At 42.4% G+C, this 13,965-nt stretch overlaps 3 protein-coding genes across 3 annotated transcripts; 1 reads left to right on the top strand and 2 right to left on the bottom strand.

Annotated features, from left to right (window-relative positions):
• Positions 1 to 4,427: 4,427 nt before the first annotated feature.
• Positions 4,428 to 5,882, bottom strand: ColSpa_06068 (laccase-2; the record flags this gene model as incomplete). The annotated part of the gene is made up of 1 exon (XM_049272280.1): positions 4,428 to 5,882. One exon carries the CDS (start codon positions 5,880 to 5,882, stop codon positions 4,428 to 4,430), a length of 1,455 nt encoding a protein of 484 aa, XP_049128237.1.
• A 1,870-nt stretch (positions 5,883 to 7,752) lies between these two features.
• Positions 7,753 to 8,577, top strand: ColSpa_06067 (uncharacterized protein; the record flags this gene model as incomplete). Its single annotated transcript, XM_049272279.1, has 3 exons — positions 7,753 to 7,915; positions 8,078 to 8,137; positions 8,198 to 8,577. The coding sequence occupies 3 exons, from the start codon at positions 7,753 to 7,755 to the stop codon at positions 8,575 to 8,577; spliced, it is 603 nt and encodes a 200-aa protein (XP_049128236.1).
• Positions 8,578 to 8,843: 266 nt separating this feature from the next.
• ColSpa_06066 (uncharacterized protein) lies at positions 8,844 to 9,438 on the bottom strand (the record flags this gene model as incomplete). The annotated part of the gene is made up of 2 exons (XM_049272278.1): positions 8,844 to 9,290; positions 9,346 to 9,438. The coding sequence occupies 2 exons, from the start codon at positions 9,436 to 9,438 to the stop codon at positions 8,844 to 8,846; spliced, it is 540 nt and encodes a 179-aa protein (XP_049128235.1).
• Positions 9,439 to 13,965: the final 4,527 nt, after the last annotated feature.

Raw genomic sequence — 13,965 nt, 5'->3', positions numbered from 1 at the left:
TAAGAGACCTAGTATATATATTTTTAAAATATATTATTAATAACTATAAATTACTTAAAGAAATTATATTTAATAAAGATAAACTATTTATATTTAAATTTTAGAAATCTCTGATTTTATAACTAAAAGCTAATTATAAGCTATTAACTGCTTTTTACCTATAAACTAATAAATAAACCAAATAAATTAACTAAATATTAAAATAATATCTATAATATTATGTTAACTATAACTAAAATAATTAAGTACTAATGTGTATGTATAGTGAGTTGCTTATTATAGTGAGTTGTCTACTTCCCTTTTCTTCTACACCTTTCCTCTTCCTCTTAGCTTTACTTTATGTATAATAATAAGTTTTACTTTAAATAAAAGCTATATTCTTTTTGTACTCTAAGCTATTAAAAAAGACCTAAAATTATCTATATAAAAGGCTACTTTTATCTATAATGTCCTAAGAACAATACTTTATGACTAATGCGTTAAATAACTACTATAATAAGAAATATAATTAAAATTAGTAAAGATGACTAAGCTAGAAGAAATAGTGATTCTTAAATAAGTTATTAACTTAATTAATTAAGGATTTTTATTATAATTTAATAATATATAAGATATAGCTAATTACCTCTTTAATAAATATAATATAACGTATATTAGACTTTAATAGGTAAAGAACTTTATATAACGTTAACTATAACTAAAGACGTATTTTTAATATAGAATTAACTATTAGAGGGTATTAGCTAAGGATCCTATAATTATATAAGCCTAGTTTGCTTTTGTATGAAATATAGTTATAAAGTATAGAATTTATGATAACGATATCTATAATTTTAATAAGATAGGCTTTTTAATAGGAATGCTATTATACGCAAAGGTTATTACAACTTTTAACTATAAAAGAAGGCCTTATATAAAGTAGCCTAGTAATTATAAATAGGTTTCTGTTATTTAGGGTATATATATAGATGGCTAGGCGTTACCTTTGTACGTTATTGTTAAAAGCAAATATTACCTTTTCTCTTAGTATACTAATAGCTAACTTTTACCCTAATAGCGTGTCTACTTTAGCAAAAATAGATAAACTATAAATAAGATTAGCTTAAATTAGCTATAGTATTTTAAAAAGTATATAAAGTCTTATATAAAAGGTATTAAGTAGCTTTTAATTTTTAATAGCTATAATAGCTATAAGTCTACTAAGTTTAATAATTACTATAAGGAATATAGTATTATTGCTTTTTATATACCTCTTTATTTATTATATAAGCTTTAGCTTCTTAATATTAGCTATTTTAGTTTATTAAAAGTATTATATAGTAAAGAAATTAAGAAAATAATATAGATATAGATTATATATATTACTAAAAATAACTTTTTTTTTGCCTTTAAAGTAGCCTTTTTTACTTTAATAGGTAAAGAAAATATATAAGCTGGTTTTAGATAAGCTAACCTTATACCTTTTAACCTAGAAGTAGTTATTTCTTACCTAGATTTTAAGCTAAAGACGCTAACACTATTTAACTTATGCCTAAGTAGCCAGGGCTCCTAGGACCTAAAAACACTAACTATAATATATAACGTTATATAAAGCTTTATATTACTTAAGAAAAGGATTTATAGTTATTAATATAGTTTATTAATATACTTATATAAAGTAGTTAACTTATAAGCTAAAGGTATTACTAAGTTAATATATTAATTAGTTCTTCTTAAGGCTAAGAACTATAGGCTTTATATAGCAAATAAGGTATTAAGTAAGCGCTAGAGGGCTAAAAAAACCTAACTACGTCTTAGAGGGTTACTTAATATAGCTAAAGCTAAAGTAATTTAAGTAGAAAAGAGGGTTATTAATGCTAGAGGCAAAAATATGCGTTAAGAGGAGGCTTATATAGAGGAGGGTGAATTGCGTGGTTAGTAATATAGTAATTGCAGAAAGACTAGACATAATGTATAAATATGTTAGGTAGTATAAGAGACCTCTAAAGAAGAGGATAATAAGTAGTTTTAATTAATTTTATATAATGCTGTTTGATTAACTTATATAAATGGCTAGAGGGTAGGTAGAAGTAGGCGACTTACTATGATAGGCGACTCACTATGCATGTACGTTACTACTACTAATAGCCTAATTTACTTATAATAATACTATAAAAGAAAATACCTTAAACTTTCTATTTTACTTAAATTATAGATTTAAGCTTATAGTATATAAAGAACTTTAATAAGGACTATAAGTACTAAAAGCTATAATAGATTATAATAAATTATAAGAAATCTAAAAAAATATTACTAAAGATCTTAAATTTATTAAGGCATAAATAAAGAAATACATTAATATATTAAGGATTAAGAGACTAACCTTTAAAAAAAAAGAAAATATATATCTTTTATAACGTAATATTAAAATAAAACAACTAAATAATAAATTAAACTATAAAAAACTTAGACCTTTTAAAATTATTTAAAAAATCTTAAATATTAACTTTAAACTTAACTTATTAAATATAATAAAGATTTATCTAGTCTTTTATATTACTCTATTTAAACTAATACTATAAGGATTAAATACTAATAACTATATTATTATAGAACTAAATAAACTAAAGTATAAAGTTAAATAAATTATTAATAAGTAAAAAGAGAACAAAAAAATATAATATTTAATTAAATAGAAAAAATATAAATATAAAAATAATTTATAAGAACTAGTTAAGAACCTTTAATACTCTTAGTAACTCCTTTAGGACTATTATAAGTCCTAGAACCCTTAACTACAAAACCCTTAATAGGTAGCTTACTAAAGGACTACTAAGATAAGTTACTAAGATTAAAAGACTTAAAAAAAGACAAGTTAATTACATTAAAACTACTACTAGCCTGTACCTTGTAAACTGCCTTAACTACTAGATTAATAAATAAATCTATAGACTACTTAGTAATAGCTTTATAACTTCTCTTAAAAATTATTTGCTTTTTTTTATTTAAATAATTAAGCTAAATAAAAAATATATTTATTTTTACTTATATAAAACAAAATAACTTTACTTATTTTTATAATAACTTAACCTTTTAATAAAATAACTTTTTTTTTTATTTTTTAGCCTTATCTAAATAATTAGCTTTATTTAATAAGTAATCTACTATAATTATTAGAAAATCCTATATTTTAGAACCTTAAAAAACACTTATATTTATAAATTATATTATTATTACTATTATAAAAATAACCTTAATAAGTATACTCTTAATATTTCTAGAAACTTATAAGTATCTTATAGTAGATCCCCTTAGAACAATATTAACTATATAATATCTTAATTTTAATCTTATACTTACAAATCCTTAAGGAATCTATAAGATAACACTTAGTAAAAAAAGCCTTATTAAATTTAAGGGTATTTAACTTTATTATATTAGTTACTAATAACATAGTGAAAGAAGAATAAGAATAAGATAAACCTAGGGATAACCCTTAATAGGAACCTACTTACCTATATAGGTCTAAGGGGCTAGACCTTTAAAGGGGAGACCTAATGTTATGACCTAGAAAGCGTTGGTTAACATAACCACCTGGAACGAACCTACAGAGAACCAGGGGATAATTAGACTTATATATACCTAACTATAGCGTTTATAGGTAAAGGTTAAAACAGAAGAACTATAGATAAGTTATGTAATAATAAGGAAGTAATTAAGAGATAAGGTGATTACTAAGAGTAATTACTAAGTAAATAGCTTACCTTAGGCCCACTTTAGTTAATTACTACTAACAATATTATAATAAATAGATATAAGTATATAAATAAGACTTAAGCCTAGAACTTAAGGACTCTTTATAGCTCTTTAATAATCAACTTCGTGATTTACTCTCTTATAAGTGACTCTTAGATTATCCTTCTGTTGTGAAGCTATAAAGCTATCTACGCCTAGACGTGCCTGACTGATCACCAGACACCAACAGACCAGCAAGATTACCAACAAGACTTACCTTACTGTTACCGAGTATCGACCTCAGCTGCCTATTAGCAGAAAACACCACTGTCGGATATCTGACCGTAACACTGTAGAGCCAACAAGTACCTTGCAATGCTTTGGCAATTATACCCAGGAAAATCGACGATATTTATTATTCCAGCCTTACCCATATGGTACAAGTTAGCCAGTGCCTAGTCGCTATCAAAGCAGCCGGCTAGTATCGGAAACTATCATGGACACAGCTCATTTTATCATCAGACACTTTAGATTCATATTTCACAGACTCCGACGGAAATTTGAAGGCATTGGTTTTCAAGTGCATGGAACCTGGAAATGCTAAGCGTACAAATTGAAAACCTGCTCGTTACCCAATCCTGTATCTGAGGCTCGACAAAATTCCATTGACCCCCATTCTAGTCTATCCAACTTAAGAATCCATACTGAAGCGCTTAAACACCAGAGTCATCCTGCTCAATGCTGTTCTCCTCCTGGAAGGTAGACCAAGTGCTGCAAGTATCGGTGAGAGTAGTGTTATCAGTGATGGCAGCAATCTCACTGAGGCGCTCGACAAACTGCACCGAGAAGCCCTCTGATGTGTGCCAGCCAATGTGGCAGTGCATGAGCCAGGCACCCGGGTTGTCCGTCTCCCAGGCCATGACAAGGTATCCCGAGGCGGGCAGCATCGCCGTGTCTCTGCGGGGCGGGTTGGAGGTGTTGAGTGTGACAGAGCTCGAGTAGGTACCGGTGCCTTGGGCAAGGATGGAGAAGTCGTGGCCATGAAGGTGGATGGGATGAGGGACAGCGAGAGTGGTCTCGACAACGAAGTGAACCCACTGGTTAGCCTCGCTGAGCTCGATAACGGCGTCGTCCGTCTCCCAGCTGGTAGTACCGTTCATGATGGACTCAAGAGTGGGGTTGGCCCAATCAACGACCATACTAGTGCTATTGAGGTACCACTTGAAGAGGCCAGCGGAGTTCTTGCCGACAGTAGCTTCATCGAGCTTGTCCCAGTTGGCGTCCGAGACCGACTTAGAGAGGTAGGGGACGATGTTATCTGTCTCGTCGTCACAGCTATCAGTGTAGGTGTAACCAGTAGTGGTGGGAGTGGTGATGGTGCCAGTGTACGAGATAATGCCCTTGATGTTGTCGGTGCTGTCGTTGTCAGAGCAGGCAGCCTGAGGGATGGCACGCATCCAGAAGTTGTCGGCCGTGCTGGCCTGGTCTGCAGTGACGATGATGTCATATCGCTGGCCCATGCCAATGTCAAGGACCGTGGTATTGTAAGGGGTGATCGGGACTAAGTCGGTAGCGATGACCTGCATGGTGTGGTTGTCGATTGAGAACTTCCAGTGTGTGTCGACGGCGGCATTAACAAGTCTCATGCGGTAAGAAGTGCCGGATTCCCAAGTAACGTTGTAACGGTAGCCGGTCTGGGAGGTAGAGTCATCATCACCGTAGACGTTGGTGCCATTGATGAGACCATTGTCCAGTGTTGGAGGACCGCTGGACTCGGCGGTGTAGTAGAGCTCATCGACGGTCTGATGATCCCAGTCGTTCAGGAAGAGCATGCCAAGATCTTCATCGTAGTTGGCTGTGGCAGGGCCGTTGATGACGATGCCACCAAAGACACCCTGCCACGCCTGGAGGGCGAAGTGAGAGTGGTACCAAGTCGAACCGTATTGGATTGCCTTCCAGGTGTAGGTAGTGGTGTCACCAGGAGCAGTAGGACATTGGGTGATGGAGCTGACACCGTCATTCTGGTTGGTATAGTTTTGTCGGATACCGTGGAAGTGAATGCTGGTGCCGTTGTTGGAAGTTGTCAGAGAGTTGATGACGTGAACTGTGACGGTGTCACCCCAGTCGGCAAAGATAGTAGGTCCGGGGATGGAGCCGTTGACAGCCATGGCAGTTCGAGAAACCCCATCCGGCGAAACAGTAACGTCCGTAAGCTCGAACCAGTACTCGCGAGTAACACCGGTGTCAGGCGCCTCATTCAAGTAGTCGGTGTCAACGGAGTAGTCGCACCACTCACTTCTCGTGCTAGCAGTGTTGCCGCTGCAAGTAGCACGAGGGAACAAATTGGGCTCGCTGAGAGAGCCAAAAGAAGGCAAGGCAGAGGCCAAGGAGCCCGCGAGGGCCCCGGCCACAATCAAAGATTGAAACATAATGATGATGATGATGATGATGCGTGCCAAGTGAAAGACGAAAGAAGGACGGCCTGACACAATATACAAAGTGGAAAAAAGAATATAGCGAGCGGGGACGCAGCTGAGCTGTGCCGGGTACTGGGCGAGTGACAATAGCATCAAACATGCAACGGTTGGCAATAGCTTAAGTACGCCGCAGATAGTATTGGCTTCACGGGTGACTAACGGGAAGTACTATATTTAACAAGGCTGAATACTCTATTTCCCCATTGAAGACCTGGTAGCGGGTTTCCTCTTCCGACCAATTCGGTCCTATTTCAGCCGCTTGAGCCGCCGGCATGGGCTATCCATGGCTGTCTACAAGTCGGATTAGCCCCAGTAGGTTAAAGATCGCCAATGCGTCATTCGATTCACTGAGGGGAAAGGCTGTTCCTCAGTGATGGAGAACCACTTTATCGCGACGAATCCATCTCGATGAAGGGTCAGCTTGAGACAGACGCTTTCCAGGTCTATGCGTGGCCGTATAGGTCGTAAGGTAGTACGTGTATTGTGAGCCGCAGTTGGGCTGACTCGCAAACAGATGAGGCTTGTTTTTGTAAGCGAGACTCAGCTCGGGGGTAGCTGCATCATCTTGGCCGTCGCCCCGCTCAAGCCTTGCAAGGCTACCCGTTTTTCAAGTGTGAAAGCCTAGCTGGTAGTCAACTGGTGACCCGATGGCCGGGCTCTCGGGCTGCTCCGGCGTGTGGGCAAGCTCGGAGGAGCCGAGACGGCCAATGGACCCGCAATGTAGCTCTTGAACTGGAAATCTTCGGTTCCGATCATCAGTAAAGCCCCTCTATGTTCGAGGGGTCCCAAAGGCTCGCAAGGATGTGATAGGTATTCGTCGTCTCTTACGAAGCCTCTTCTCCTTACGTAGTCCCATGCCAAGCTTTACCTATGTTGTGATGAGTCGTAATGGCCTAGACCTATATTATTGCCATTATATATCAAGCTCCCGGGAGAATCCACAATTCCCGTGCCCCCATTTATTCCCCAATTTATCCCACATGCCGAAACAAATCATAGTTGACAGGCCGCACTACCAGGATTTTCCTAGCCGCCAGTAAATGAAAATGACTCCCAGTGAGTTCCAGTTGGCTGATGGCTATTTCCGTCCCTTCTCCTAGCGGGAAGACTGACAGATATCGAACGGCCATGACCTATGCATTAAGAAAACATGGTGATGGAAGGGCTCTCCGTCACTGTCGTGGTGGAGTCCGGTTCTCGTCACTATGCGCTGTGACTTGATGATTGCGGCTTTTCTGCCCATAGTCACTGTTTCGGATTGGAAAAAGTAACTATCTCTGCTGCCGTGCATTGGTGGGGGTGGAAAGTGGCGGGCAAGCAAGCAATGCCGGTAACCCTTTACGGCTCGTACGGATGAATTGAACTGCACTATTTCACTTCACTTTTATTTAACCAACCCGTCCCTCCTTCCGATCACTTCTCGGGATCCCCCACCACATCCGGTTCTCTCAATACGATAACTTTCATTCAGTTCCCCGTCCCCTTTCGAGTCTGCTACAGCCTCATCCGATCGTTCAGCCGTCTTCACGTTTTTTATCTTGAAGTCTCAACCCTTATCGACATGCAGTCCGTTTGCGCTCTCTTGCTGTCGTTCGCGGCTCTCGCGGCTGCGGCTCCGGCGGAACACCTGCCGCGCGCTGTTTCTCAAGATAACAGCAAACAGTTCCAGATTTACGCTTATGGCTCCGGAATCGGCGGTCTTTCCATGTTCTCTGCAGGAGGTAGTAAGGCTGGTTTCACGAATTATATCTAGGGAATGACAAGAGTTTCTCCAGAAGCCTTGATCATTCTCATCTTCCTGTTTTTTGTTTTGTTTTGGATAACCTGTCCAGCTCGGGTTTCGTTACTCTCTCTTATTGGGTCTAATCTAATAATACTGTCCCTAGGCGACGCTTACTTCGGCGACCATACCAAGTTCAACGACTCTAATGCAGCCCCTGTAATCTGTATGTTTACCACTTGGCTCCTCCCCTTCTCGACATAGATAAAGCTAACACTCCTCCAAGTCACCCCCACTAACAACAACGTCTGGCTCGGTGCCCCCAATACCACGGCCCTCAACTCCACCACCCCCCCTGACTGGTCCAACCTTACCTTCTCTGTTCCTGCCGATGGTGCCTCCAGCCATGACGTCGGATTCGTCAACTCTACTTCGACCTCTTCCGATCGTAGGACCAGCGGCTTCGTATTCTACGGTACTTTCATCCTTGTTCAAAGTAGCTCCGGCGGCATGGAGTCTATGTGGTATGCTACGCCCAGCTCCATTGACGGCATCTACACTCTCAAGTGGAACGAGACCGGCGACTCCACCGAAGATAAGATCGTCCTTACTCTCAAGAAAACGCCGCCTTCCAACGCCAGCAAGACCAAAGCTCGCGATGCCTAGACGAAATGCTTTGAAGTAGTTTAGTTCTCTCGGCTGCCAACCCACCAATCCACTGGAAGCAACGTGTCCTCGCTTCAATTTGGTTAAAGAACATTTGGATCAAGATTTAGGGTAGTAAAATCGACACACGATAGGGAATAGAACACGGGTTATATATGTCAAATGGCGTGAAATTCTTTAATTCATATTAAACCTTTCCATGCCAACCCTTTGACGCTAAAGCCATCCTTTCGTGACGTTACAATAATAGTACATAATTCGTGAGTCTAGCGATGCTCGCTAGCAACCTCCTCAGCAGAGGCGGGCAAACGCTCTTCCGCGCCAGGAACAGCGGAAGCGTTCTTGGTCTTACCGCGAGAATCGGGCTCCTGATCAACATCTAGCCGACGTTCTCTGAAGTTGTCCTTGCCAGAGGCACCGAGGCCCTCAAGTCCTGCACTCTCCTTTTTGCGGTTTCCCGGGTGAGCGCCATGCAGCTCGCGGCTGGTCTGACCCTGCATGGGCTTACCGAGACCGGTGTGGACATCTGCGCTGGTAGCGCCGGGGAAGTCGTTAGCGGCGGTGTAGGTCTTGGCCTCGGGGTTCAGAGCCTGGCCAGGAGTGTCTTGAGCGTTAGGCTGGAAGGTGTTCTCCTTGGGTGCTGTGCCGGCGGGATATGTTTGAGCGTGGAACTCAGGGTAGGCATCGTTTCCGACCTTGGTACCCGGGGCATGCTGCCTAATGTTAGATCTTTTTTTCTTTTTGACAACTGCGGAATGAGAAACTTACGCCCTTGGTGGTTAAAGGCTCGGAGCGAGGGACGCTAGGGTGGAATTCGCCCTGCTTGTTGTTGACGGAATCGACATTGCGGTTGACAGACATTTTGGTAATATGTGGTTCGGTAACGTTGATATTGGTCGATATGAAATATTCAAGGGTTTATCTCGGCGAGTATCTTTGTGCTGTTCGTAGAAGTTGTATCGATTGATCTGAAAGACTGTCTTCTTCCAACAGCTGTTGTCCGCTTAAGTATTGTATCGTCGGTTGCGCAAACGCCATAGTGAGCGCAGTTGAGGTGCGTATGATGTCACCTCGAATATTACATCACGGCCGAGGAGATGAGATAAGAGCGCCACTTTTCCGTGGAGAAAATGAAGGAAATGGTGGGAGGACCCTTTAATGATGTCAAGCTAGCCAGGTCGGAAACAGAGGTAGTTACCAATGAAGAGCAATTGGCAAATCGAGATTGAACATTTGATGCGGGATCCAGTGTTTTGGGTGGGTGATGTTGGGCGATCCGATCGCCACGGAGCCGTCCGTGATCAGAGCCGTGATGCGGAGTTTTTTGTCCGGCTGCTCTCGGTGTGTCTCGGTAAGCTCACTGACCTCCTCCGCAATTCACCGAGATGGAACAAGATGGAGAAAGAGTTGATATGACGTACGGAACAATCCACTTGCTGAAGATCTGCGGCTCCCAGCTTGAGTACCTAGCTTGGCTCAACCGGTGCACCAAGCTCCTTCCAGAATCTTCGAACATTCTAGCCCCGAAGCCCTAATGGAACCTCACCAAGGCACATTCTCCGAGGTATCATCATAACGTTTCCACAACAACAACATTCGTGATGTTTTAGCGCGATGCAGAGCCGTCTGCCTCCTGACTATCAAGGCAAGGCTTCATTAGTTGTGTTTTCGATTAACTGCAGTACCTGCAGCTTTGGGAGCAGAGGCCCGTCTTTCGGTCGTTGCTTGTTTCCCTTGATGAGTTCCTGAATATCCTCCAACTGCTGTAACCGATAGGTATCATTTGCATCATTGCACCACTTTTCCAACTTCCCTTTTTGTCGCTCAAACTGCGCCAGAGTCCCCATTGGACAGTCGACATGGCAGGCAATGGATATTAATAAAAGCCTACGAGCAGAACTATGAAGCTCGTCGCGATAATCTTTGTATTCATTTCCTTGGGCATAGCGGCAGTCTGCCAGCAAAGAGCAAGTCTTCCCGTAGTGGGATTTGGCGTCCCTTATATCGGCCTGTTTGATCTCGGCGGCCATTTCTTGATCATTGAGATACTGCTCGGCCCTGTTGTAGCAATCTTCTGCCATATCGAGGACATCTTTATTGAACTGCCCCTCGCCCCTCTGGTGCAGTAAGAACGTGGTAACCGATGATGAAAAAGCTGAATTGCAAAATCAGCTTGTGGTCGTGTTCATACAAGTGTTGAACGTATGATCTCCTATTTAACGCCATGCCCAGGATTCTGTTGTCTTTTTGGTTTCTGTTCTTTGCCTTCTTAGCATTGAGCAAGAACATGAGGTAAATCATCACCAGACTTCTTTGCCCGAGGACTTTGAGGACCTTGCTTTCAAGGTTTTCACAGATTCTCTCAATGAACTGTTGGAACTTTTTGAAGTCTGGAATTACCAGTAGACGACGGAGCCGGTGTGCCAGATATACAAAGTCGTCGTTCGGGGAAAGGATTTCCAGAGAGGATGCAGCAAGACATTTTGCCAGTTCCTGAATAGCACTAGGATCCAAAGACTGATTAACGGTGCTTAATATACCGATTGGCATTGCTGGATGGAAGTTTTTGAGTAAATCTTTGACGTGCTCGCCCAAGGAGGCGGTGGCTGCTGCAGATGGCTTGTTTACGAGGCAGCCTCTAATTTGGCTTTCGTATTTGAGGTCCTCCTGTAGTGTTCGATATATTGTGATATGATCGTCTGTCGGTGTCCATTCTTCCAAGGCCGCACCGACAGGCCTTCCGGGAACCAGTCTGGACAGAATGGAAGTTGCAAAGTTTACTATCTCTGTGCACAATACGTCCGGATCAATGCTCGTGTCCTCTGGATCGTACGCAGTGGGCGATCTGTACCCCGGGGTTGTTGCTGGTGTTGGTGGAAATGACCTTGGGGTGCCGACATAAGTCGTAGAGCGAGTCTCTAACCTAGGATCATTGGGATAGGGTGATGCACCAGGAGGTGTCAACGCAAATGAGAAACTGGACGATGGCTGTGCACTAGGCTCGTTACGACAGTCGTCGCCAGGGTTTGGGATAGCGAGCCCTGATTCCGAGGTGGCATCAGAAGAACATTTTCTCTTTTCCAACGGCTTTCGATTTTGTCGTTTGTTCTTCTCGATGCCCCATGATTTCAATCTGCCTTTGTACATACGCTCTCTAGTGCCGCATCAGCATCGTGTATGATGATTCACAGCCAGTAGAGGGCTCACGTCGCGTTGAATCCATAATCCTCTTTGAGACGCGCCCTGATGGCCTTGAGTGTCTGACGCGTGTACAGCTCTTCAATGAGCTGCCGATAACTCTCCCATTCCTCTGTAGTCGGCGGCACAGGCATGGCAGCGGGGCTAAAGGCCGTTCGACTATCCACAACAGTCGTCGACAGCGGCGCACAACGGCATAGAATAATGTGACGAGAATCGGAAGGCGGGGGAGAGCGGTAAATGCAGACACTGCGACGGCCACAAGCATTGACATGGGGGACACTTTATGAATTGTGCGACGGCCACAACGAATTAGCGCAAGCCCAATGGAGATGCCAACAATGAGCTGCATGCTGAGAGGTGTTGATCCACCCAATGGCAGTGAGGCTGTTCTTCAATGGGTGTGAGATCCACAGGCGATTCACCACTCAATAGAAAGTACCGTGCATATTTGATGGGTCTGAACTTGTTAAACCTAGGCTCGACAGCACGCAGATTGAGATGGCGCACCATCGTGCTTACCGCCATAACAAGGCAACCTTGGGCGCAAGGCAAACTAGGGCGGGAGTGTCATATTGTGCCTTGACAACGAGGCAATTATTTGCACATTTTTGCGATGCGTCAACTTGAACCCGGGCTGTTCATTTGTCAGTGCTATGCATTGATGATCTGGCAATTGCCTAGCCGTGAAGCCCCAATTGTCCATGGAGGGGCTGATTGAACCTGACTCTGTGATTGAAGGATAGTGCCAGAACAGAGAGTGACCTACCAAATCCGGCGAAGAATGCATGAACTCGCCAACGCAACAGCGACGTTTTCCTTTCTTTGTCATTATACAATTATTTGTAGGTAGTTGCGAGGTGGTGTCTCCAACAGCCTCCCTCAACACAACAGCTTGTGTGTAAGTATGTGCCTGAGTCAAGGTAGGCAGGTAGGACATAGTGTAGTAAGAACAGTCACTTTTATCATGTTGACATCAAAGGAGAAACAGGTCAGTTGAATCGAGCATGGTTGGCAAACATTCAAAAACGTACAGGTGGGTAACCCACAGCATACTAGTAATCTTGATGATTTTACACAGAGTCAACAGCACAGACCGTCAAAGCGATTCCGCCTAGCAAGTGGGTCTTCATGAGTTTGCTCACAAAGTTTACGGTGAACTAGCAGCTCGTTGCCCAGAGCTATGGATAAACAACGATGCATGCGGAGGAAGACAACCGTTCTTTTGAGGTCCGCTTCTGGATGAATATCCAACCGTAATATTCATCATTTAAATATGGGTTTTGTTCTTCATTTAAACAACTCTCGGTATTGGAATTGGAAGACTTGTGAATTTCGTCCTACTAACCGCCGAAAAGTTAATCTGTTAGTCCAAAGGAGTATGTCATGCTGTTCCGCTATGAAATTGATAAAACTAGTTAACACAAAAAGCTAACTATCGTTCAAGTCGACAGCGTGAGGGATGAGGGAAGGTACCCAATGTCAAGCCAGAACCTGCACCTCCAACTCGACCTGTAGGTTCGGCTCCATCCAGTACGGCTAGAATCGGTACAGGGGCGTGACAAAGTGCCTCACGAGGCGTCCTCTTGCGCTTTGGTAATAATCGAAATCCAAACCTGACGCGGCCTCCTGTTCGTCGGCGGCGTACGTGGGCCTTGTTGAGGCTATGCGGTGCATGGACTCGGGTGGAGCCGCCCCTTTTTCGGGACAGAAACCCTACATAGTAGTTTGAAACATCGGTCTTTGGCGGCTGATGCTCCGCAGCCCTAACCGTCCGTCTTGTGGGGTGTTTTCGGGTGTGCCGCTCGGGAGGCGGGAGGGTGATTAGCCTCGTAGGCCGGTACAAAGCGATCCAGCACTCGTTTGAGCGCCATATTGCTATCGCTCCAAGTTCTGAATTGTATGATCAAAGCTGTTATCGGTTTCTGTGTCAATTTTAAAGCGTCCAGCCATTTTTTTTCACTTCCGCAAGACGTCTTACTCTAAGGCACGACTTTCCTCATCTTGAAGCAGTAGTTTTCATATAAAGCATTTCTGAGTATTGAACTCTTCTTTGACAATCTGTCAAGTGGCATCATGATCTCAAAATTTCTCAGCTAACTTCTCACATAACAGTAATTTTTACCGCACTATATCCTCGTCTTGAGTCACAATTCTGCGTAGAATTAGCATCGAAACTCGACAGAGACT

The sequence above is a fragment of the Colletotrichum spaethianum genome (assembly GCF_022836535.1).
Source record: "Colletotrichum spaethianum MAFF 239500 DNA, contig14, whole genome shotgun sequence".
Taxonomy (NCBI): domain Eukaryota; kingdom Fungi; phylum Ascomycota; class Sordariomycetes; order Glomerellales; family Glomerellaceae; genus Colletotrichum; species Colletotrichum spaethianum.
This window is presented reverse-complemented; position numbering and strand designations above follow the sequence as displayed.